Source organism: Bos taurus, chromosome 2 (assembly GCF_002263795.3).
Source record: "Bos taurus isolate L1 Dominette 01449 registration number 42190680 breed Hereford chromosome 2, ARS-UCD2.0, whole genome shotgun sequence".
Taxonomy (NCBI): Eukaryota; Metazoa; Chordata; class Mammalia; order Artiodactyla; family Bovidae; genus Bos; species Bos taurus.
Window position 1 is genome coordinate 71,463,340 of NC_037329.1, and position 24,415 is coordinate 71,487,754.

General features: G+C 44.8%; 2 protein-coding genes across 4 annotated transcripts in view; both read left to right on the forward strand.

The window, feature by feature from the left end:
• Positions 1-6,869, forward strand: part of CFAP221 (cilia and flagella associated protein 221) — a 133,638-nt gene extending 126,769 nt beyond the window's left edge. The window contains exons 23-24 of the mRNA XM_024981052.2: positions 1,814-1,909; positions 6,580-6,869. Coding sequence (XP_024836820.1) covers positions 1,814-1,909; positions 6,580-6,688 — 205 coding nt within the window. The 3' untranslated portion in view covers positions 6,689-6,869. The remainder of the gene's footprint in view (positions 1-1,813; positions 1,910-6,579) is intronic.
• Positions 1,826-18,896, forward strand: TMEM177 (transmembrane protein 177). Of its 3 annotated transcripts, none has more exons than XM_059892196.1 (2): positions 1,826-1,909; positions 17,645-18,896. In XM_059892196.1, exon 2 carries the CDS (start codon positions 17,666-17,668, stop codon positions 18,599-18,601), a length of 936 nt encoding a protein of 311 aa, XP_059748179.1. In that variant the 5' UTR covers positions 1,826-1,909; positions 17,645-17,665; the 3' UTR covers positions 18,602-18,896. The 3 variants fall into 3 exon arrangements, with proteins under 3 accessions (XP_059748179.1, XP_005202612.1, NP_001178989.1); XM_005202555.5 differs by lacking the exon at positions 1,826-1,909 and adding an exon at positions 15,945-15,981; NM_001192060.1 differs by lacking the exon at positions 1,826-1,909 and having other exon boundaries at positions 17,649-18,896.
• The last annotated feature ends 5,519 nt before the right edge of the window (positions 18,897-24,415 follow it).

Here is a 24,415-nt window from a genome sequence, read left to right on the forward strand (position 1 = left end):
AAGGACCTAACAAAAGCAGAAGAGATTAAGAAGAGGTGGCAAGAATACACAGAAGAACTATACAAAAAAGTCTTAAAGACCCAGATAACCATGATGGTGTGGTCACTCACCTAGGACCAGACATCCTGGAGTGTGAAGTCAAGTGGGCTTTAGAAAGCATTATTACAAACAAAGCTTGTGGAGGTGATGGAATTCCAGCTGAGTTATTTAAAATCCTAAAAGATGATGCTGTTAAAGTGTTGCACTCAATATTCCAGCAAATTTGGAAAACTCAGCAGTGGCCACAGGGCTGGAAAAGGTGAGTTTTCATTCCAAAGATGGGCAATGTCAAAGAATGTTCAAACTACCAGACAATTGTGCTCATTTCACATACTAGCAAGGTTATGCTCAAAATCCTTCAAGCTAGGGTTCAACAGCATGTGAGCCAAGAACTTGCAGATGTACAAGCTGGGTTTAGAAAAGGCAGAGGAACCAGAGATCAAATAGCCAATATTCATTGGAGAAAGCAAGGGAATGCCAGAAAAATATCTGCTTCATTGACTATGCTAAAGCCTATGACTTTGTGCACCACAGCAGACTGTGGAAAATTCTTAAAGAGATGGGAGTACCAGACCACCTTCCCTGTCTCCTGAGAAACCTGTATCTGGGTCAAGAAACAGCAATTAGAACCAGACATGAAACAACTGGTTCAAAATTGGGAAAGGAGTATGACAAGGCTGTATATTGTCACCCTGCTTATTTAACTCCTGTTCAGAGAACATCATGCAAAATTCCAGGCTGGATAAATCACAAGCTGAAATCAAGATTACCAGGAGAAATATCAACAACCTCAGATATGCAGATGATACCACTCTAATGGGAGAAAATTAAGAGGAATAAAAGAGCCTCTTGAGGAGGGTGAAAGAGGAAAATGAAAAAATCTGGTTTGAAATGCAGTATTAAAAAAATTGAGATCATGGCATCTGATCCCATCACTTCATGGTAAATAGAAGGGGAAAAACTGGAAGCAGTGACAGGTTTTATTTTCTTGAGCTCCAAAATCGCTGTGGACGGTGACTGTAGCTGTGAAATTAAAAGACGCTTGCTTCTTGGAAGGAAAGCTATGACAAACCTAGACCGTGTATTGAAAAGCAGAGACATCACTTTGCCAGCAAAGGTCTGTATAGTCAAAGCTGTGGTTTTTCCCAGTAGTCATGTATGGCTGTGAGAGTTGGACCATAAAGAAGGCTGAGCACCAAAGAATTGATGCTTTCGAACTGTGGTTCTAGAGAACGCTTCAGAGTTCCTTGGACAGGAAATCAGACCAGTCAATCCTAAAGAAAAGCAACCCTGAATATCCATTGGAAGGACTGATGACGAAGCTGAAGCTCCAATACTTTGGCCACCTGATGCAAAGAGCCGACTCATTGGAAAAGACCCTGACGCTGGGAAAGATTGAGGACAGGAGGAGAAGGGGGTGACAGAGGATGAGATGGTTGGATGGCATCATCAACTCAATGGATATGAGTTTGAGCAAACTCCAGGAGATAGTGAAGGTCAGGGAAGCCTGTTCTGCTGCAGTCCATAGGGTCACAAAGAGTCGGACATGACTTAGCCACTGAACAACAACAACTATAACAACAAACCCCATTTTTAAACTGCTTGTTATTCTCTGCTTATAAATAACCATTCCTACTGTTGTTTTTAATAGAAAGCTATTTATCAGTCTTATACTTTCTTTAATGTAGATCCAAGAAGTATAGGTGTGATTAATGTTGAAGGAATCATGTAACTTTTAAATGATTGCAGTACTTTTCTATTTTCTTCCTTTCAGTGAGCTCTGTGAACAGAGTATGGACATTATGCTGACTCCAGAAATGATCGAAGCGGAATTCCCAATGCTGGATTACAGGGACACCAAGAAAGAGAAGTAAGTGAATGCTTTATGCCTTAGGAAGAGGTAGCCCAGGATAAAATTTGTCCTACATGACATACAGAACTGTTTGAATCTAAAAACATGTCCAAAGAGACACGTTTCCAGTGCTTTAGGTATTTAGACATGTATCCTATTTACCACCCATGCCACCTCCAGCCTCGTTGCTTATCTTCAGTCACTGGGCCTCAGTCTCCCCATTCAGAACGTGCAGAAAACAAAACCTCTCTCCTGGGCGGTTGTGAAGATTCCATGAGATGCCAGGGTGAGGACACCTCTCCGGGTGCTTGCTCTACACATGTGAACCCTTTCCTGCATCTCTGAATCAGGGACAGCTAGCTAGGCAGACATCACCATCATCCTTCAGAACTTGGTTTTGAAGAATACTTTGGTAAAGGAAATAACCACTAGAGTTCATATGGTTTGTAAGTTTGAAATTCCAGATATCCTTTTAGAATTATTTAAGTCTTTTTAAATTATTAAAATGTTAGAAAATATAGAAAAATATAAAGAATGAAATAAAAACAATAATCCTACCACCCAGGGTCAGTACCTTGTACATTTTGGTATGTGGTCTTCCAAGTATTAATACTTTAATTATTTAAATAACTCACAAACACCTACTGTATTTTGTTAAACTGTATATACAATCGTCCCACAGTATCCATGGGGGATTGGTTCCAGGACACCCCTCAGCCTGGGTACTAAAATCTGTGGATGCTCAAGTCCTTTATGTAAAATGGCGTAGAATTTGCCTATAACCTATACACATCCTCCTATACTTTAAATCATCTCTGCATTACTTATAATACCTCATCCAGTGTAAATGATTTTTAAATAATTTTCAGCATGCAGCAAATTCAAGTTTTGCTTTTTGGAACTTTCTCATATTTTTTCCCACCTGGGGGTTGGTTGAGTCTGAAAATGCTGGACCTATGGACACAAAGGGCCAACTGTATGTGTTTAAGTGAATTCTATCATATTGTTCATATTGTTTTATCTTCTAGACTTTCATTTAGCATATTATCATATGTTTATAAATATAGATATCCGTCTTTATATCTTACTGGTAGATATACCATCATGTGCTAACCGATCTTTCTACTGATGATCATGTCAGCTCTTCAGTGTCTTGCTCTCGCCAGTAGGGCTTCAGCAAATTTCCTAGTGCCATAATTCCTTGCAAACTTATCAAACTGTCTCCTTAGGATAAACTTTGAAACATAAACACTAAATCCATGTTCATTTTAAGGTTTTAATACATAGTGCTTTGCGCCATCCAGGAAAATATCAACAAACATCCTACCAGCAGAGGTCAGGATGCCCACAATCAAATGCCCTGAACAACGTGGATATTATCAGACGTTTTTTTCTTCTTTTCCAATATGATAGGTTTTTAATGACCACATTATTGTTTTAATTTTAACTTCTTCGTTTATGAGTGATGGTAAAAATTTTCCTACACTTACCAAATATTTTTCTTCTTTTATCTGGGGCTCTTTTGCCTATATTGCAGAAAGTCTTTATCTTATTCTTATTTATAAGAATGCCTCATATATTAAGGATAATTACCCTTCCTTGTGTGTGCTGTACATTTTTTAGCTTGTCTTCTTTGTTCAGGGTGTTTGGAGGAGGCCCTGCCTTTTCAGAAAGGAATGCCCACATATCTTAGAGGAGCAAGGGGTTCCTTTGGTTCATTTGTAATAGTAACAGAAACCTATAGCAAACCAGCACTTCTCAGAAAGTAGATTAGCAGCTTCTAAAACAAAATTTAGGGGAAAAAAATTTTAATAGAATTTCAGTGAGCATCTGTTTTAATCAGCTATTTAGCAACAAAATATGCTATACTACATAGTACATCTGACGCCTCAACAAAGAGATGCACTTTGCATTTTGTTTCAGGTTTCAAACATATGGCTAAGAGTTTTAAATAAAACCTTTTTTTTCAGTTTGAAAAACTACCCCTGGACTTAGAACAGTTTGCCCCATGAGCAGGGTAATACCCAATACCTCATTGTTTACTTGCTGTTTCACCTGGTTTTTTCGCCATTTTGACTACAGAAAGTAGTCTCAAATGCCATTTGATTATCAAATGAGTATTAAATGAAATAGAACTTATTACTTTATATATCTTCACCCAAAGAAAAAAATTCCCTCTTCTTTTTTAATGTATTTCAGCTACTTTACCAAAAAAAAAAAAAAAAACAGAAAAAACAACAATAACTCTAAGCATTTTCTGCACACCAAGTTATTTTTTTTTCAAAATACACATACATTTCACACATTTTCAATAAATAGATCCATGGCATTTTGAATTCACCTATTTTGCAGTTTAAATTATTTTTGTACATTTTTTCATGTGCCAAAATTATCAATATAATTATCAGTTTATTGGCTGTATAGTATTCCAATGATATCTCACAGATGATTTTTTTCAAAGTTTTATTGGAGTATAGTTGATTTACAATGTTTATTAGTTTAAGGTGTACAGCACAGTGATGTGTGTATATGTATATATATAAATATGAAATATGGGGAAGGAAATGGCAGCCCACCCCAGTATTCTTACCTGGAAAATCCCATGAACAGAGAAGCCTGGTGGGTTACAGTTCATGGGGTCCAAAGAGTCAGACACAACTTATCAATTCAACCACCACCACTGTGTGTGCTAAGTCGCTCCAGTCATGTCCAACTCTGTCGGACCCTATGGACTGCAGCCCACCAGGCTCCTCTGTCCATGGGATTCTCACGTATGTGTGTGTATCTGTTTTTTTCAGATTCTTTTCCCTTATAGGTTATTACAAGAGATTCAGTTCTGAAATTCTCTCCATGTATACCAAGCATGACCCGATGCTCAGTTCTGTCTTTTCAGTCCTTACTTGTGCCTTTTTTCACCTCCTTCAGCTTCAGCTGGAAGCAGACAGAGTGTCAGACAGACACACATGAGAGCTTGGACAGACGGACAGAAATAAAAAACACATCAGTGATACTTAATGTCCCCATGAAGACTGCTGTCAATTTGGTTTCTGGAAAATACTTATTTTCATGGATGCAAAGAATCATCTGCTCTTTCTTGAAGGTTGTAATCAACCCAAGAGCTTCCTTGCTATCTTGATGGTGATCTCACCCTCTCAAGACCTACTAAGGAGAATTATATTGCAAAATACCCAAGAAACTGTGTGAGTGACTTTAGTTGTTGACACATCATTCAGCTCCCCTTAGATTATCACAATATCACTCAGCCATTAACATATTTAAGGGCTGACATGAACTATGTATTTTTAGATGGATTTCATAAAGTGGTGCCAATTAATTTTTTTAATTATATGCATTAGGGAAGTTTTAATTTTCTCATTTTGAGATACTTCTCCTTTTTCAAAACTTTCAGGCATTTGCCAAAACTTTAGGAAGTTTCACTCTCCTTAGGAAATATTTCACAAGCACTTAATTTTATTTTTTTGAAGTATAGTTGAGTTACAATGTTGTGTTAATTTCTGCTGTACAGCAAAGTGATTCAGTTATACATATATTCTTTTTCATATTCTTTTCTATTATGGTTTATCATAGGACATTGAGTATAGTTCCCGTGCTGTACAGAAGGACCTTGTTTGTCCATTCTCTACATAATGTTTGCATCTACTAACCCCAAATTCCCGGTCCATCCCCCCCACCCCCTCCCCCTTGGCAACCGCAGATCTGTGAGTCTGTTTCTATTTTGTAAATAAGTTCATTTGTATTAATTTTTTATGTTCCACATGTGAGTGATATCATATGGTATTTGTCTTTCTCTCCTGACTTCACTTAGTATAATAATCTCCAGGTCCATCCATGTTGCTGCAAATGGCATTATTTCATACTTTTTATGGCTGAGTAATATTCCAGTGTGTATACGTACCACATCTTCTTTATCCATTCCTCTGTTCATGGACACTTAGGTGGCTTCCATGTCTTTGCTATTGTCAATAGTGCTGCTGTGAACACAGAGGAGAAGCACTTAATTTTGTCTTGAATTTTTCTAACTGGACAGATCATATAGCTGAGCTCACCATCCTTAGACATCTGTGCTTTCAACCAAATACACTAATCCTGTCCTCCCAGGTATTTGGAAAGTTCTACCCTTCACCATGCCAGCAACATCCAGGCTCCACATCAGGCACTCCTCCACCCAGGCGCAGAATCCTCCTTCTTGAGTCCCCTGTTCCAGAGCCATTGTCAGAGTCAGAGATACTGTGTGTCCACTTTACTCATAAACATAAAGAATCAGCTCCTGCCCACTGAGCATTTAGAACCCATCATGCCGGGATGTCCATGCATAAGTTCTCATTTCTCTTTGCAACAATCCTCAGAGATGGGAATTCCCACCACGTGTACCTCTGGAAACGGAGGCTGAGAGTTTAGGTCACTTGGCTCTGCTAAGAACCTAGTGCAACTGAGACAGGAAATCAGGTTGGAATCACCTTCAGCCAGGTGTTTTCACTGGTAACTAAATGATCACAAAGTATGGTTTATACTGTGTTTGTGTATAAACAGCTCCTCCCATCTTCATGAGGCATCACTGGTGACACTGGGCCCAGAAGCAGGGTGGTGATGGGTGAACTGAAGTTTTAAGAGGTGCCCTGATGTGTCCTCATCGGGTTTGTGTTCTATATATATATGTATATATTTAGAGAGGTGAAAGACCAAGCACAGCCAACGGAGAAGGCAGGAGAGAAGGTGCTCGAGGAGATGAAGAACCTGCGGAGCAAAGCGCTCAGCTCCTACCTGATCCTAGAATGAAAACCACCAGGAGACCAGTGCCTCTCACTTCCTTTCTGCAGGTCACCATGGTCCTCTGTGTCTGCTTATGTTCCGGCCATTTGGGGAATTAAAGTTTTAGAGAAAAGACTGAAATATAGATGATGTACATATTTTAAACTTACAGTTTTTTCTTTTAAGAAATAAAATGTTGTTAGTATGATGGCAGTGTTTGGAGCTTCTTGCTGCAAGACTTAATGTGGGCACAAAGGCTTCCAAGTGCTGAGAGGCTGGGAGCCCTTTGGAGGGGCCAGAGGCTGGAAGAGCTGGGGAGGGGTTGCACCCCCACCAGCTCCCATGGCCACTGAGCACCCCTGACTCTGACTTTGGGAACTGCTCCCAGAAAGAGCAGTGCTGGTGAGGACACCAGCTCCTAAGCAGCCGTGTGGCAGCAGACACAGGCGAGGAGGCTAGAAATGGAGGGGACACTGTGGGGCAACTAGAACTTGCTGACTGGCCTGGGAGGAATGGATAACACCTCTGTGAGGACTCTCAGAAGCAGCTGGGGTGGCAGGGCGTTGCCTTCGGGTCAGGAGTCCTGGTGATTAGACAGTAAAAAGCAGGCCTTTTGACTGTGTGTATTAACATGACTCCATTCTCATGCATGAGCTGGCCGCAGGTCAGAATCACATAGAGAGCTTCATAAAAACCAGCTGAATCATTGTTGTATTTAAAATAGGTAACCAACAAGATTCTACTAGGTAGTACAGGGAACTCTGCTCGATATTCTGTAATAACCTATATGGAAAAGAATTTGAAAAAGAATAGATACATGTATATGTATAACTGAATCACTTTGCTGTGCGCCTGAAACACAACATTGTTAATCAATTATACTCCAATAAAAATTAAAAAACAGCTGAATCAGGTTGTCTGGGGTCGGACCCAAGCAGTAATAATCTTTAAAGCTCTCCAGGTGAACCTAATGTGCAGCCAGGAGTGAGAACCACTGGCCTCCAGGATAAAGTCTAAATTCCTCTTCCGGGGGCTCCAAGCCCTCGCTTCTCTGGGTTCTGCTTCTAGCTTTCCTCTGCCCCCGCTCTCGGCTCTCTTTAGGGCAGTGGGGACCGCTGGCTTGTGGCCAGTGGCTGTCTGGTTGTGGGTGGATGCTGGTCCTCCTCTTACTAACCACGTGGCTCCCTTAACATCTCTGAACTTGTAAGACTGGGCTCCAGTGCTCACTGCCTGTAGGGCTGTGAGAATGACTTTAGGAAACTTGAAAAGGGTACCTATTATTAAACAGTAGTTGAAAAATCTGAGCTTCTGCAACTTGCACGGCAAGACTGAAGCAGCAGGAATTTTAAAAGTTTTTTCATTTTGAAATAATTTTAGACTTAAGGAAAACTTGCAAAACTAAAACAGTGAGCTCACATATATAGTACCCAGCTTCCCCGATGTTGACATCTACTGTGGGACAATCATCAAAAACAGGAAATTAAAACTGGCTGGGGACTTCCCTGGCAGTCAGTGGTTAAGACTGTACTACCACTGCAGGGAGTGCGAGTTCAATTCCTGCTCAGGGAATATGGTTCAGCACATATGGCTCGTGGCCAAAAAATAAATAAAAGAAAATTTCTTGAACTGAATAAAAAAATGAAAATGCAACATATCAACTTTTATTATTTTTTGACAGCGCAAGGTAGTTTTTATTCTAATTTTTTATAACAGAAGTATTTTTATTTTTTTACTTTACAATATTGTATTGGTTTTGCCATACATCAACATGAATCCTCCACGGGTGTACACGTGTTCCCCATCCTGAACCCCCATCCCACCTCCCTCCCCGTACCATCCCTCTGGGTCATCCCAGTACACCAGCCCCAAGCATCCTGTATCCTGCATCGAACCTGGACTGGCGATTCGTTTCTTATATGACATTATACATGTTTCAATGCCATTCTCCCAAATCATCCCACCTTCTCCCTCTCCTACAGAGTCCAAAAGACTGTTCTATACATCTGTGTCTCTTTTGCTGTCTCGTATACAGGGTTACCGTTACCATCTTTCTAAATTCCATATATATGCGTTAGCATACTGTATTGGTGTTTTTCCTTCTGGCTTACTTCACTAACATATCAACTTTTAAAAATTACAAAAAAAAAAAAAACTGGCTCAGCATAGTTGGCCAGTGTCTCCTTACTGTCTTCTCACCTGTGACAGCCCCTCTGTAGTCCCTGAGTGGCAAGGTTCCCAGCCAGCCTGGTACCAGGGCCCTGCCTCACAACAGCCCTTCCTTTCCTTAAAGAGGGTGTCTGTGTTTTACCACCAAAGAGATGAATCAGATCACAGGATTCAGCCAAGGCATCTTCCCCAACAGCGGGGTCTTCAGCAAAACTTTCTTTTCAGATACTCTTTTTGCAGGAAGTTTGTTAAAGCTGTTGTGAAAAGACTTGAGAGGAAGCAAGTCATGGGAAAGAGCCTGAAGACTGACACACCATACTTACGCCCCCAGTAATGAACAGTGCAAGCCCTTGTGCACACACACATACACACATAGGCACACACATGCACACACATGCCCTTCCCAGGTCCAGTGCAGTATCTCACCCACTAGAGGCCATAACAAGTGGGCCCTTTTTTATGCGATCACTCTCCCCAATGGTAGAGTTGACCCGAGCCTAAGGACAGGCTACTTTTCAGGTCCCCACTGCCTGGAGCTCGATTGGCCACCCTTAGGGCAACCAGTGGTTCTGCTGCTCCCCAAACCCTCCTTCCAAAGCTCCCCGCTCAGCGTCAGGCTGAAGCATCTGAACTACAAGCCTAAACAGGATACCCAGGGCCTCTCCTGTAACTTCCAGCCAATAACTCTGGACCTTTAACTAAACCGGTTTCCCACCTTTCCGTGGATGCTAAGTCTAGAGGACTTACCAAGACTAAGCTCCTACTCCGCCATGCGGTTTACCTCAGCCGGCACCAGAAGTCAAGCTGGATTAACCGAAAGGTGAAAGGAGGCAGGACGCTGGTTACTACCATCCTCAGTTGTTCACGTCATGAACTACAGGAAGGAGGGCCGCCAGTGAACCGTCGTAGACGGAAACATCGTTCTTCCTCTTTCTGTGCTTCCTACCAGATGGAGAATCCCCAGGAGAAGAGCTATGAACCAGACTGCAGGCTCCCACCCTCCACCCCAACGGGTGGAGCCAAACAGCTAGTCTCTACTGGGGGAGGGTGCTGATGTGGTCAGGGCAGTTTTGGGTGAGAGATGAGACTGAAGTTTCAAAACAATGAAACTGAGTCTTAACCAAAGTGATATTGTCTAAGTAACCAACATTGACTGACAAATTATAGACTCAGACTGTGCATCCTTAGGGGGGGCCTACTAATAAACAGGAAATCAGATGGTTTGAAGAGTGCAGCTGGTAGCAATTATTGGAAAAAAAATCTTTCATTTATTTGTAAATGAGCTGATACTACTCACTGTTCACACTATAGTCATCACCAGCTTCTGATGTCAAAAAAGATATCAAGGAATGAGAGAAATTATTATTATTGGTGGAAATATAGGATCTGGGAAGCAAGAGGGGGCTGTGCAGAGCAGCCAAGGCAAGGGGCCCAGGGTCTAATTTGGTATTATACCAAATTATAGTACCAGTATTATAATAGATGGCATGCTCATTAAAGTTAGTATTTGTGGCAATAGGGAAACTAGTATAAAAGACAAAACATATTTTATATTAGAACAAGGTCTGTTTAAGTAGTCAAACTGTAGTTAAATTTAAAATGGTATAATTCCAGGGACTTCCCTGGTGGTGGTGGGGTCCAGTGGGTAAGACTCCATGCTTCCAATCCAGGGGACAAGTGTTCTCATCCCTGGCTCAGGAGAATCCCAGATCCTGTGGGGCCAAAAAGAAAAAAATGATATGATTCAATGACATTTTTAAAATACATCTTTTAGGGGTCTGCCTCTGAAATGGCCACTGAGCCACTGTCTACTCCCAGGGCCAAGTAGCGTGGTCTGACATATGCCCAAAGCTCTTAGAGTTTGGTCTCTAGTACCATTCCCTAAGAGGAAGCAAAAAACCTTGGAACGTATCTGATTCTATATCTCAGCACAAGGATAATTAAGATGTTCCTGGAGCATGCATTTGTTGCCAGAAAGAAAGTATGCTTTCAAAGTGATCCAGGACAATTTGAAAGGATAAAGGAGCCAGTTGAAAGGAGCTCCCGCTGAGCAAGTTGTGACAGTTTTGGCACTAGAAAGAAAGCAGTAGCTCTCTGCAGAGCCATATGAGACATGCTAGGTGAAAGAAAGGGGGAAGGGGAAAAGGCACGTACAAGATTTTAATGATACTTACAGTATGTTGATGAAGCCAAATGATGAGTATACTGCACTGAAGTTCTAGTCAACATCAAAATTTCATCATTACAAATCAAATAGCTAAAATATTCATCGCATTCCTGGTAGGAGATGCAGAATCGTATCAGCTCTACTCAAGCAATGAAAAATTGTGGAGGATTTTACTATGACAAAAAAGACATAGGCTTGAGAAGTCCAATTATCTCTGTAAATAAATGCCAACTCGTGACAAATCAACCTGGACCTTTGTTGTTCTGGACCCCTGTCCTGGGCAAGATCCCACCAAGAGTTCAGTCCACAGTATCCCAGGGTAAAGTGGCCCATGAGGGTGGTTCTGTGCTCCAGGATTAGAGGAATACATTTGAAATGTCAAGATGAATAAAAGAATCTACCTAAGTTGATACTTCTGTGCTGGGTAGGTTATCTGTAATAACAAGTTTTATTTCTCTGTTTTATATGTACTTCATTTAAGATGTTTAAAACAGGTTAGAGGATCTGTTACATTTCTGTGTCTGTTTTATTAGATTTATAAGAGTTGCTTAGTGGTTAAGAATATTTTGCTTATAAGATTTGATTTGGGAATAAGACTACTTGGCAGGGGTTGGATATTGTTATATTCAAGAGAACCAACTAAAGTTGAAAGTATAGTTTGAGATGTCCAAGAGAATTTGACCAATTAAGTACAGAAGTGCTATGGTAAGATTAAGGAAGATTTAATTATAAAGCCCATGGTTAATTGACAGTTAACCAAAGAACAGGTAGAAAAAAAAAAACAGGTAGAAACAAAATCTTCTTTTTATACAAAGATCATTGAATTTATTAATAAGATAACAATATTTGTAAATTGAGGTTTTAGGCTTAAGAGATATGAGATATTTAAACTTGATCCTTATCAATAGTAATTAAATAGTAATTGATAGTAATTAAAGCACAAGTAACTCTTAAGTATTCCTTTCATGCCCAAAAGCCTCCTCAGAAAACATTTTAGGAAGAAATAGAAAATCTGAAAGCCCTATGACAAGTGAGGAGATAGAATCAGTATTCAAAAGTCTCCCAACCAGGAGAAGTCCTGAAGCCAATGGCTTTACTGGTGAAGATTGCTAAATATTTAAAGAAGAACTAATGCCAATCCTTCTCAAACTTTTCCAAAAAATTGAAGAGGAAGGAATTCCTCCTGATTCATTCTATAGCCAGCGTCACTCTGATACCAAAGTCAGATTAAGACACTGCTGCTGCTGCTAAGAGGCTTCAGTTGTGTCCGACTCTGTGTGACCCCAAAGACAGCAGCCCACCAGGCTCCCCTGTCCCTGGCATTCTCCAGGCAAGAACACTGGAGTGGGTTGCCATTTCCTTCTCCAATGCATGAAAGTGAAAAGTGAAAAGTGAAAGTGAAGTCGCTCAGTCGTGTCTGACTGTTCACAACCCCATGGGCCGCAGCCTACCAGGCTCCTCCGTCCATGGATTTTCCAGGCAAGAGTACTGGAGTGGGTTGCCATTGCCTTCTCTGGATAAAGACCCTACAAGAAAAGCAAATTTCAGGCCAATAGCCCTTATGAACATTAATGCAAACATTCTCAACAAAATAGGAATTCAGCAGCATATCGAAGAGATTATACATCGTGACGAAGTGGGATTCATTCCTACAATACAAAGATGGTTCAACATATGAAAATCAATCAATATAATATACCACATCAACAGAATAAAGAACAGAAACCACATGATCAACTCAACTGATGCAGGGAAAGCATTTGAAAAGTTCAACACCTTTTCATGAATAAACACTCAACAAACTAGGAATGGAAGGAAACTGCCTCAACATAATAAAAGCTATATATGAAAAATCCACAGCAAACATCCTAGTCAATGGTGAAAGACTGAAAGCTTTTTCTCTAAGATCAGGAACAAGACAAGAATGCCTACTTTCACCAGTTCTATTCAACATAGTCCTAGAAGATCTAGCCACATTAGGCAAGGAAAAGAAATAAAAGGCATCCAAATTGGAAAGGAAGAAGTAAAATTATCTCCGTTCATAGATGATACAAAATTACGTTTAAAAAGCCCTAAACATTGCACAAAAACCTGTTAGAGCTAATAAATGAATTCAGCAAACTAGCAGGATACAAAGTCAACACACAAAAGTCAGCTGCTATACACTAACAATAAACAATCTGAAAAGGAAATGATGATAGCAATTCCATTTACAATGGCAACGAAAAGGATAAAATGCTTAGGAATGACCTTAACCAAAGAGGTGAAAGACTTATACACTGAAAACTACAAAACATTGCTGAAAGAAATCAAAGAAGACATAAATAAATGGAAATACATCCCATGTTCATGAAGTGTAAGACTTAATATTATTAAGATGGCAGAACTACCCAAAGCAATCTAAAGATTCAAAGCAATCCCTATCAAAGTCCCAATGATATTTTTTGCAGAAATAGAAAAATCCATCCTAAAATTCATATGGAATTTCAAGGGACCCTGAATACACAAAATGATCTTGAAAAAAGAACTAAGCTGAAGGATTCATACTCCCTGATTTCAAAACTTACTAAAAAGCTACAGTGTCAAAATGGTGTGAGTGCAGGCAGAAAGACATACACAAAAATCAATGGAGGGCTTTCCTGGTGGCTTTCCAGTAAAGAATCCGCCTGTGATGTAGGAGACCTGGCTTCAATATCTGGGTTGGGAAGATCGCCTGGGGAAAGGAATGGCTACCCACTCTAGTATTTTTGCCTGGAGAGGTCCAAGGACAGAGGAGCCTGGCGGGCTACAGTCCATGGGGTTGCAAAGAGTCCGACATGACTGAAGTGACTTAGCACATTTAATAATGGAACAGAATAAAGAGTCCAGAAATAAACCCTGGCATATATGATCAAATGATTTTTGATAAAGGTATGAAGACTACTCAATGGGGGACAAAAGTCTTTTCAGCAAGTGTTCCTGAGAAAACTGTCTATCCACATGGATCCTTACCTAACAGCAAATTCAAAAACTAACTCAAAAAAAAAAAAACAAAAAAAACTAACTCAAAATGGATCAAAGACCAAAATTATACAACTCTTAGAAGGAAACGTAGGGCAAAAACTTCATGACACTAGCTCTGGCAATAATTTTTTGGATATGACACAAAAGGCATGGGCAGCAAAACAGAAATAGGAGATTTGGAATTTATGAAAATTTAAAATGTTGTGCATCAAAAGACAATATCCTCATATTTAAAAGGCAACCCACAGAATGGGTGAAAATATTTGTATCACATATCTGATAAGGGATTAACATCTAAAGTATACTGACAACTCCTAAAACTCAACCACACACACAAAACCCAACCCAATTAAAAAATGGACAAAGGTTTTGAATAGACATTTCTCCAAATAAAACATACAGATGTCCAAGGAGCGTATGAAAAGGTGCTCAAAATCGCTAATCACTAGGGAAAAGTATATCAAAACTACAAGATACCACCACATACACATACTAGAATGACTACTATTAAAAAAACAGAAAATAACACACATTGATAAAGATGTAAAGAAATTGCAACGCTTGAGCACTGTTGGCAGGAATGTAAAACAGTACAGCCTCTGTCGAAAACAGGATGCCAGATCCTAAAAAACTTTAAAAATGAAATGAACATATTATACAACAGTTCTACTTCTGTGTATATACCCAAAAGAATTGAAAGCAGGGTCTTGAAGAGATATTTGTACACTCATGTTCACAGTAGCAAGATCATAATAGCAAAAATGCAGAAGCAACCCAAGTGCCCATCAACAGGTGAATGGATAAGCAAAACCTGCCATATTCATATGGTGCAACATTATTTAGCCTTAGAAAGAAGGAAGTTCTGATTCCATTTACAGGAGATACTTAGTGATTGAAATATAGAGACAGAATGTAGAATGGTGGATGCCAGAGAGCAGAGGGAAGAGGAATGGAAGTTATTGTCTGATGGATACAGAGCTTCAGCTTTACAAGATGAAGAGCTATGGAGGTGGACAGTGGTGACGGTTGTACTACTACTGTACTATGTGCTATAAAATGGTCAAGATGGTAAATATCATGTGTACACCACCACAATGGAAAAAAAAAAAGCCAACCATCAGATGCCCTTTTATCCATCATGGATGCTTATCCCTATATTCATATCCTGTTCATCCTCTAACCTAGGCCGAATCACCCACCCCTTGCAGGCTTCTCAGGCTTCACTGTGACTTTACAAAGCTTGGTCCATCACCGGCAAATTCCCCACAACTTCACCTGTACTTCAGGGTCTACAGACCTCTTCTGCAAGTGGCCAGATAGTGTTTTAGGCTCTGGACAGACTGTCTCTGTCCTGGCTACTCCCCTCTGCCCTTCTAAGGGAAAGCAGCCACAGACAGCGCGTAAAGGAATGGCCTGGGCCCAGGCAGGCTGACCCCTAATCCTCGCACAGCAGCTGGGAAAGTGAGCTGACAGGTGTGACGCCGCTCCGCGGACTGTACAGTGTGGATCACTTGGGACGAGCTGGGGCAGAGGACCCGCTAGCACAGAGCGCTTCGCGACGAGAAAGGATGGGACCTGGCAGTGGGACGGGGCGTAGGTTCCGACAGAAGGTCCGCCAGAGGCCTCCTGACCCACGCCCTGACGCTGGTCTCTCCAATGCTACACAGGGACGGCCCAGACAGCCTTGGTGGAAAGAAACTGAGCCCGCAGCCAGAGCCCCCCAAGGGCGTTCACTATCTGAGACTCGGCTCTAGCCGAGCAGTCAGGGTCCCGCCCTGCGCTCCTCCCCAGAGTTTCACGCCCCCTTCGTCTCCGCCCCCGGAGCCCCGCCCCTGAAGCCCGCTGGCGTGTATTGCTATTTCAGCCCCGTCCCCCTAGGGGCCCGCCCCTTTGTCTCCGCCCCCAGAACCGGCCGGCGTGCTTTGCGCCTGGCCCCGCCCGGCCCACGTGCCCGGCGTACCTGGCTGCGGCGGCGGAGGAGGAGGTGAGCCTGCGGAATGGGGCGGGTGAACAAGCGGACCCCAGCGGGCTCTTTTCGCTGTGTGTTCCAGCCGTGGGCGTAGCCAGGAGATGCGGCGTGGAGCGAGGGTCCTTCGCCCAGCCGCCTGCGAGATGCGCGGCACCCCCTCCCACGCCTCCCTGGGGCGCGCGGCCTTGGTGCTAGGGGTCCTAGGGGAGTTAGGACATACGTTTGGACTCTTCCTGTCCTGGCTTTGGTTGCCTCCTTAGTGAAAAGGCACAGTGACGTGACTCTTAAGGAATATGCTGCCTTCTTGTTTGCAGCAGTTTGTTTGCTAATTAAACACTTTAGAGACAGGAAGACAGTAAGCTTCAGCTGAAGTTAAATTGTGAATTTTACTGAAATATTTTAGGATGAAATAATAGTATGGCCCTACTGTGTTTGGAAATAAACTAGCTGGAGGGGATTATGCGTTTGAGTAGAGATGAAACAAAGTTAGCCATGACTTGACAGATTGAAGTTAGTTTATAATATACTATTTTTTCCACTTTCATGCGTGTTTATAATTTATCATCAAAAATAATCTATAGTGAAAAATTTGCTGTGGACACTTGTGTTCAAATACCGGGACTGTATTTGTCTGCTAGAGCTATAGGGACAAGAACTGGGTGGCAGAAATGTGTTTTCTTGGAATTCTGGAGGCCCGAGGTCCAAGATCAAGGTGTCGGCAGGGCTGGTTTCTCTTCTGAGGCCTCTCCTATTGGCTTGTAGATGGCCACCTTCTAGCTTGCGTCCTCGTAGTCCTTCTGTGTCTGTGTCTTAATGTCCCACTCTGGATTGGATTAGGGACTATCCTAATGACCTCGCTTTAACTTAATTACCTCTTTAAAGATGCTATCTCTAAGTACAGTCACATTCCTCCTCCTGGAAGTTAGGACTTCACCATAGGAATTTGGAGGGACGTAGTTCTGCCCATAGCTCTGCCACGTTACTGGTTGAGGCCTATCTGTGCTTCAGCATTCACCGCTTTAAAATAGGGACATCATAATGATAACGTCACAGAGTTGTGAGGATTCAATTGTTATATAATATGTGTAAAGCTCTCAGAACTGTGTCGGGCATATAGTAAGGACGGAATAAGCTGAGCATGTGTTTCATGTATAAATCAGTGCTCATGTTCCGTATGGCAGTGGAGTGAGAGGTGGGTTGCTTGGGGCCACGCCTAGCTGTGGGGATCAAAGTTGTAATTACAGCCATTCCACAGCTTCCCGAGACTCCCTGGCGGGGCCGTCGTACATCCCCCTCAGCTTCCTGGGTTGCCCAGTGACCAGCACTGACAGGCCCATGGTTGTCTGTGGGCAGTGAGTGGACTGGCAGAGCTCAGCAGGCTCCCAGCTGAGAGATGCCCGGACCCCTGTCTCACGATGCCCAGAAGTTCACCTTGGCCAAGGGGTGTCTGCTCTTTGCCAGACACTGATTGTTTCATGTGTGTTTACTCAGCACAGACACCCTCCTGGTGGGCCCTTGTCACATGCGCATTTGGTAAGTGGTAACGCAGAGACAGAGCTGGGGCCGGTTCTTGGCTACTGTGCGTATTGCATCGGTTTAAGAGGATGTGGCCCCGGGGTGTTTGGTCTGCAGGCCGACCCCAGCAGTTGTTGGCTTACTTCTCTTTCTCTTGGCCCAGGTTACAGCGGTGGCAGCCCTCATGGCAGGTCCCCTGTGGCGGGCCACAGTGTTTGTGCAGAGACACAGGACAGGCCTGTTGGTGGGCTCCTGTGCAGGCCTGTTTGGGGCCCAGATCTCGTACCACCTCTTCCCGGATCCTGTGGTCCAGTGGCTGTACCAGTACTGGCCTCAGGGCCAGCCGGCGCCTCTGTCCCCAGAACTGGAGAGGCTCTTCCAGGAGGTGCAGCAGGACATTGGCATCCCCTCAGGCCACCACTTTGAGGCCTTTACCACCTTCACCTTCCAGCCTGTGAGCGCCGGCTTCCCGAGACTCCCTGGTGGGGCCATCGTAGGCATCCCTGCCAGCTTCCTGGGTGGCCCAGTGACCAACACTGACCAGCCTGTAGTTGTCCACGGGCAGCGAGTGGACTGGCGGAGCCCAGCAGGCACCCGGCTGAGAGATGCCCTGACCCTGTCTCACGATGCCCAGAAGTTCGCCTTGGCCAAGGAGGTGGTGTACCTGGAGAGTGGGGCAGCCGCCCTGCAGGCCCTGCCAGCCCCAGCCTGCCTGGCGGGCACCTGGGCGCTGGGTGTGGGGGCCAAGCACGCCTTGGGGCTCTACGGAGGCCCCATGAGCTTGCGGGCCGCCTTCAACTTGGTGGCGGCAGTGGCGGGCTTCGTGGCCTATGCCTTCTCCACCGACTCTCTCACTCACGGCCTGGAAGCCTGGCTGGACCGCCGCACGGCCTCCCTGTCTGCAGCCTATGCCCGGGGCGGCGTGGAATTCTATGAGAAGGTTCTGTCGGGCAACCTGGCCCTTCGCAGTCTGCTGGGCCAGCGGGGGAAGAAACTCTACACGCCCAGCGGGAATGTCATTCCCAGACACTGGTTCCGCATCAAACACCTACCCTACACGGCCCGCCGGGACTCGGTGCTGCAGATGTGGCGGGCAGCGCTTGGCCCCGGCAGCTCCTGAGGGCCTTGTGGCCCAGACGGTTCCAGCCCAGGCAGGTGCCACTCGCCGTGGACTCAGGCAAGCCCACAGCTCAGTGTCAGCAGACTTGCAGGCTTTGGGGTTTAACAGCCCAGTTCCTACCCCAGCCCACCACCTATGACCTAAGTCACCTCGGACACATCCCTTTATGAATCTGAGCCTTGGTTCCTCTACTGTAAATCGGGGCTGATGTAAACTCCCTGGCAGGCCTGTGGGGTTGTGTGAGGTCATTACAGGAGGGCCTGGGTGCCAGCGCCTAAATAAACAGAAGGCTGTCTTCCTTGCTGTTTGATTACAGGGGGCTAAAAGAGTCAGACTGCATCTCACCACCAGAGGTGTTTGCGCGATGCAGCCACTTTCTTACAGTGAGGAATCACCGCATAGTTTGCCTGGTGGTCAAATCCCAGTCTCCTCCTGTGGTAGAGGTTAAAGGTTCTGAGAGGCCCAGGTGAGAAGCCCATATGGGCCCAGGAGCTGGGAGACAGGGCTCCCCGTGGGGCTTTAAAAGAGGTGTATCCAGTGCAGATGGCAGCTCAAAGAGGGCTGGGTGCCCAACAGTCTTGCAGGGCCCCAGGAGAGCCCCTGGGCCTGAAGGAGAGAGAAGGTATTGCTGGAACCTGGCGGGACCTCCTGCTAGGAATTCTGCCCGATGGAGAGGAAGGAGCAGGCCTGCAAAGCTGAGGCCCTGCAGTCAGTACAGAGCAGGTGAGTGCTTGCGGAGGAAAGGGAGGGTAGGGACCATGAAGGGAGATGGGAATGGGGCCAAGGGGTGGTGAGAGCAGAGGGGTGCCGCTGGGCAATGGGCCAGGCCTGGTGTCCCACTCAGGACCAGGGGAAGCTGCAGCCTTGCCAGGCTTGTTTCCCTCCAGACTTCAGCTGGATAGACAGACCCCCCCACTTTTGATGCTTGGACAGGAGATCCCAGCAGGGAAGATGAGAATTGTGATGAGTAAGCCAGGTTCCCTTGGTCATTCCTGTATTCTTTTAGTTTTGTTTTAATTTATATTATTGAAGTATAGTTGATTTACAATGTTGTATTATTTTCTGCTGTACAGCAAAGTGACTCAGTTATACAAATATGTATGTATCTTTGTCATATTCTTTTCCATTATGGTTTATTATAGGATATTGAATATAGTGTTCTGTGTTACACAGAAGGACCTTGTTTGTCTGTTCTCTATGTACTAGTTTGCATCTGCTAATCTCAAACTCCCACTCCATCCATGTCCCACCCCCACCCCCTTGGCAACTACAAGTCTATACTCTATGTCTGTGAGTCTGTTTCTGTTTTGTAGGTAAGTTAATTTACATCATATCTTAGATTCCACTTATAAGTGATGATATCATTTGGTGTTTGTCTTTCTCTTTCTGACTTACTTCACTTACTATGATAATCTCTAGTTGCATCCATGTTGCTGCTGCTGCTGCTAAGTCACTTCAGTCGTGTCCGACTCTGTGCGACCCCATAGACGGCAGCCCACCAGGGTCCCCCATCCCTGGGATTCTCCAGGCAAGAACACTGGAGTGGGTTGCCATTTCCTTCTCCAGTGCATGAAAGTGGAAAGTGAAAGTGAAGTCGCTCAGTTGTGTCCAACTCTTAGCGACCCCATGGACTGCAGCCCACCAGGTTCCTCCATCCATGGGATTTTCCAGGCAAGATACTGGAGTGGGGTGCCATTGCTGCAAATAGCAGTATTTCATTCTTTTTTTTATGGCTGAGAAATATTCTACTGTATATATGTACCACATCTTTCATCCATTCATCTGTTGATGAACATTTGGGTTGTTTAAAGTCTTTATTCAGTTCATTATAACATTAACTCTGATTTGGTTTCCCAGCCACAAGGCATGTAGGATCCCAACTCCTCAACCAGGGATCAAACCCTCACCATTCCCGCACCAGAAGGTGAGGTCCAACCACTGAACGCCCCGTATAGTTTTTTATGGTAGCTGCACCTACAGTGTAGAAGGGTTCCCTTTGCTCCGCATCCTCTGCAGCATTTGTTACTTGTACTTTTTAATGATGGCCATTGTGACTGATGTGATATCTCATTGTATTGTTGATTCGCATTTGTCTACTAATTAGTGATGTTGAGCATCTTTTCAGGCCATTCATGTATCTTTTTTTTTAATTTGGCTACACCAGGTCTTAGTTGCACATGCAGGATCTAGTTACCCGACCAGGAATTGAACCCAGACCCTCTGCATTGGGAACAGGGAGTCTTAGCCACTGGACCACCAGAGAAGCCCCCATATATTCCTTTTGTTGGTGATTATGTTTTCCCTGGAAGAGGTGAAGAATTCAGGCCTGGTATCAGTGTAACTCAGAGCAGAGGGTATAATTAGGCCCCATGCAGGAGGGACACAAAACCAGCCCAGGAGGCCCACTCAGGAGTGGCCGGTGGTCCCTGCCAGAAGACCATGGATAGAGTGAGCAGGCAGGGCTAGCCTGTCTTCCTGCTGGGTCCTTGATGGTGGTGAGCTGGGCTCAGCACTCTGGCCCCATTCTGGGCCATCCTAGGGGTCTCTGCCCTGGGGCCCAGCAGATGGTTCTGAGGGCACAGCACTGCCTCTCCCAGGTCCCTGGGCAGTATTGGACACAGGCTTGACCAGGCGGACAGATGGTCCCACCCCGCCGTCAGTTGCTTTCAGTACTGCAAGAGCTGTGAGGAGACCAGGCGTTCCTGCTGCTCCATCCGGATGGGAGGGGAAGAGAGCCCTGGCGTTGATGGGGATGGGGAGGTGACCTCCTGAGACACCACTTAACTTGGCTCCTTCTAGTCCAAATCGCAAACTTTGTCTCTACTCAAGGGCTGTTCTCTGGCTCCATACACACTCCCCATGGCCCACTCCAAGCCTGGGCTGACTGCGATCCCCCGATTCCCGCATCCTGCATATCCTTGCCGTTTGCTACCATCCAGAGCTCTCCTGCTGCAGTACCGGCAGGCACACGGCAGCTCTGACTGAGAACGTGTCTGGACTGAGCCATCCTCCCCATTACCCCTTCTTCCCACCTTGTGGCTAAACCAGGGCCCAGCCTGGTGATCTCCCTGCCCAGCAACTCCAGCTCCATCCAAACCCCCCCGCCCCCGCCCCCGCCACCACAGGTAGCTCCAGCCCTGGCCTCCCCAGGTGGTTCCTCATGTGGGCTTCCTGACCATTCTCCCTACCTCTCCCAGTTCTCAGAGCGCAGGTCTGACAGGGTTCTCTTTTGCTTAAAACCCTTTGCAGGCATTCCTGTGTGGTGGTCAGTTGCTCAGTTGTGTCCAACTCTTTGAGACCCCATGGACTGTAGCCCTCCAGGCTCCTCTGTCCATGGGCTTTTTTTCAGGCAAGAATACTGGAGTAGGTTGCCATTGCCTTCTCCAGGGGATCTTCCTGGCCCAGGGATGGAACCTGTGTCTCTTGGATCTCCTGCATTGGCAGGTGGATTCTTTACCCTTTGCACCTTAGTGCTCTTCCTAGCCTTTGCTGCCAACTGTGATTAAGTAATTAAGTGACCATGGCTGAGCATCTCCTCTGCTGAAATGTACTTTCTGCACAGGCAGGGTTGTGTGTCCCACTTAAAACTCTTGACTGAGATTCTCCACATTTGGGAATAAATGAACAAGACTCTGAAGCTCCCACAGACAGAGGCTTGGCTCCTTAGGATCTCTGAGCAGTTACAGTATGGCTTACTGTGTGCCCTGGGCACGGCGATTGTGAATCATATGTGACCCTGTCCTTCCTTTCTGACTTGGGACTTTGCAAGGGCATGGCCTGGCCATGATTGCTGACTTCATGGGGGAAACCAGGACACTGTGTGTCACTTCCCTTCCTATAGGGCACAGATTACTTCTCAGGGCTCCAGGGACCCCCTTCTCAGAGGCTTTAGGGGAAGCTGACCCCAAATTCTGTGATATTTTGTGCCCGTAAAAGCAGTTCAGGGGTTGATCCCCAAAAGATTAAAACCATGTTCTGTGGTCTCTATAGCCTTTCTCCCCTGCCACTTAGAGGTAACTTTCCAGCCTCACCTCTTTTATCAGGAAATAAAAGGTCACTGAGCCAAGGCTTGTGGAACTTCTAGGAGAGACCTTCCAGCTAACTGAAGGGAAAGGGTCCACCCTAGCTGTAATGTTTAGTGCTGCAGTGGGGATGGGGAGGAGGGGAGGGGTGTTATGGAGCCTCAGGAGGCCCCAGCTGAGGACCAGGGTACCTTAGGAGGTAGAGAACAAAGAGGGGGCAGCAATTCCTTGGTGGCTTAGACAATAAAGAGTCCCCTTGCAATGCAGGAGACCCGGCTTCAATCCCTGGGTCAGGGAGATCCCCGAGAGAAGGCAATGGCAACCCACTCCAGTGTTCTTGTCTGGAGAATCCCATGGATAGAGGAGCCTGGAGGGCCACAGTCCATCGGGTTGCAAAGAATTGAACATGACTGACTTAACACTTTCACTTTCTTTCCTGCCACTTTGTCAGAGTGACCTTGAACAAGTGACTTCACACTTGTGATCCTGAGTTTCCTATCTGTAAAATGGGGACATTAATATGTATCCTACAGGATTGTCCTGACAGTGAAAGTAAAATTTGCAAAATGTGAATCAGTTTTTAGTAAGCTTTAAGAGAAGATTGGTTCCTAAATGTTAGGGGTACGGATAGTAGGGTGTTCAGGTCTTGGGGTTGCTGTTCAGATAAGAAGTTTCTTGAGGCTGGAACCCCTTCAGGGACACTGCCTCACACAGGGCTTCACTCACAGCTCTCAGAGCCCAGATGGGGGCATGTCCTTACATGGCTCTCAGTTGACACCTTTTGGGAAATTAATTGGCAGCAGCTGAAAGCAAAGGCCCCAGGTGGCCCTGGGGGAAACACCAACTAGAGAAGAAGTCATTAAAATAGGAGATGGTCTTTTACCGCTGCTGTACAGGTAATTTCTAAATCCTAGAACATTCTGGGTGGTTGAGGTTGTGGTGAAGTTGGAGCAATGTGTCCTCTTGGTGACACTCTGGGGCAGCCTCCAGGATGGCCCCCAGTTATCCCTGCTCCTGGTGTTCTCAGCCTGTGTCATCTTCTCCCCTTACTTCTCTTGGTTCAATACAACGGAATAAGGCAATTGTGATTATTACACAAGACTTTGACTTCTATCTTACCAGCAGACTGCTCTCTTCTCAGATGCATGCTTCAATGAAGCATCCTACCTTGTTGGAGAGGCCGACAAGGCAGGGAACTAAGTGCAGCCTCTGACTCACAGCCAGCTGAGCACCAAGACCCCTAGCCCCACAGCCCACAGGGAACTGACTCTTGACAGCACATGTGAACTTGGGAGAAAATCCCTCCCCAGTCAGGTCTCAGATGAGACCCCAGCCTCAGCCGACACCTTCCCTGCAGCCTGTGATACCCTGAAGCAGAGGACACAGATGAACCATGCCTGGGTCACCAGCCCACAGACACAGTGAGACAGGAATTGTAGGTTATTTTAAGCCACTTCATTTTATGATAATTTTTATGCAGCAATTGATAACATACACATAAGGTAACTGACATAATATTTTTAGAAAGCAATGGAGCAAAATTTGACACAATCACAAAACTATATCTTTTGATCCAGTAACTTCAAACCTAGAAGCTTATCCTAGAGCTGTAATCCAGCAGAAATTAAAGTCATGTATGTCCAAAGATATACATGCAAGTGTTACCTATAATACAGAAGAAAATAAGGATAATGGAAATACTGGAAAACAGTGAGTTAAGAAATTTTGGTACATCCATTATGAATATTTTTCAGTTACTGAAAAGCATAATTATGAAAGCTGTGGTAGAAAT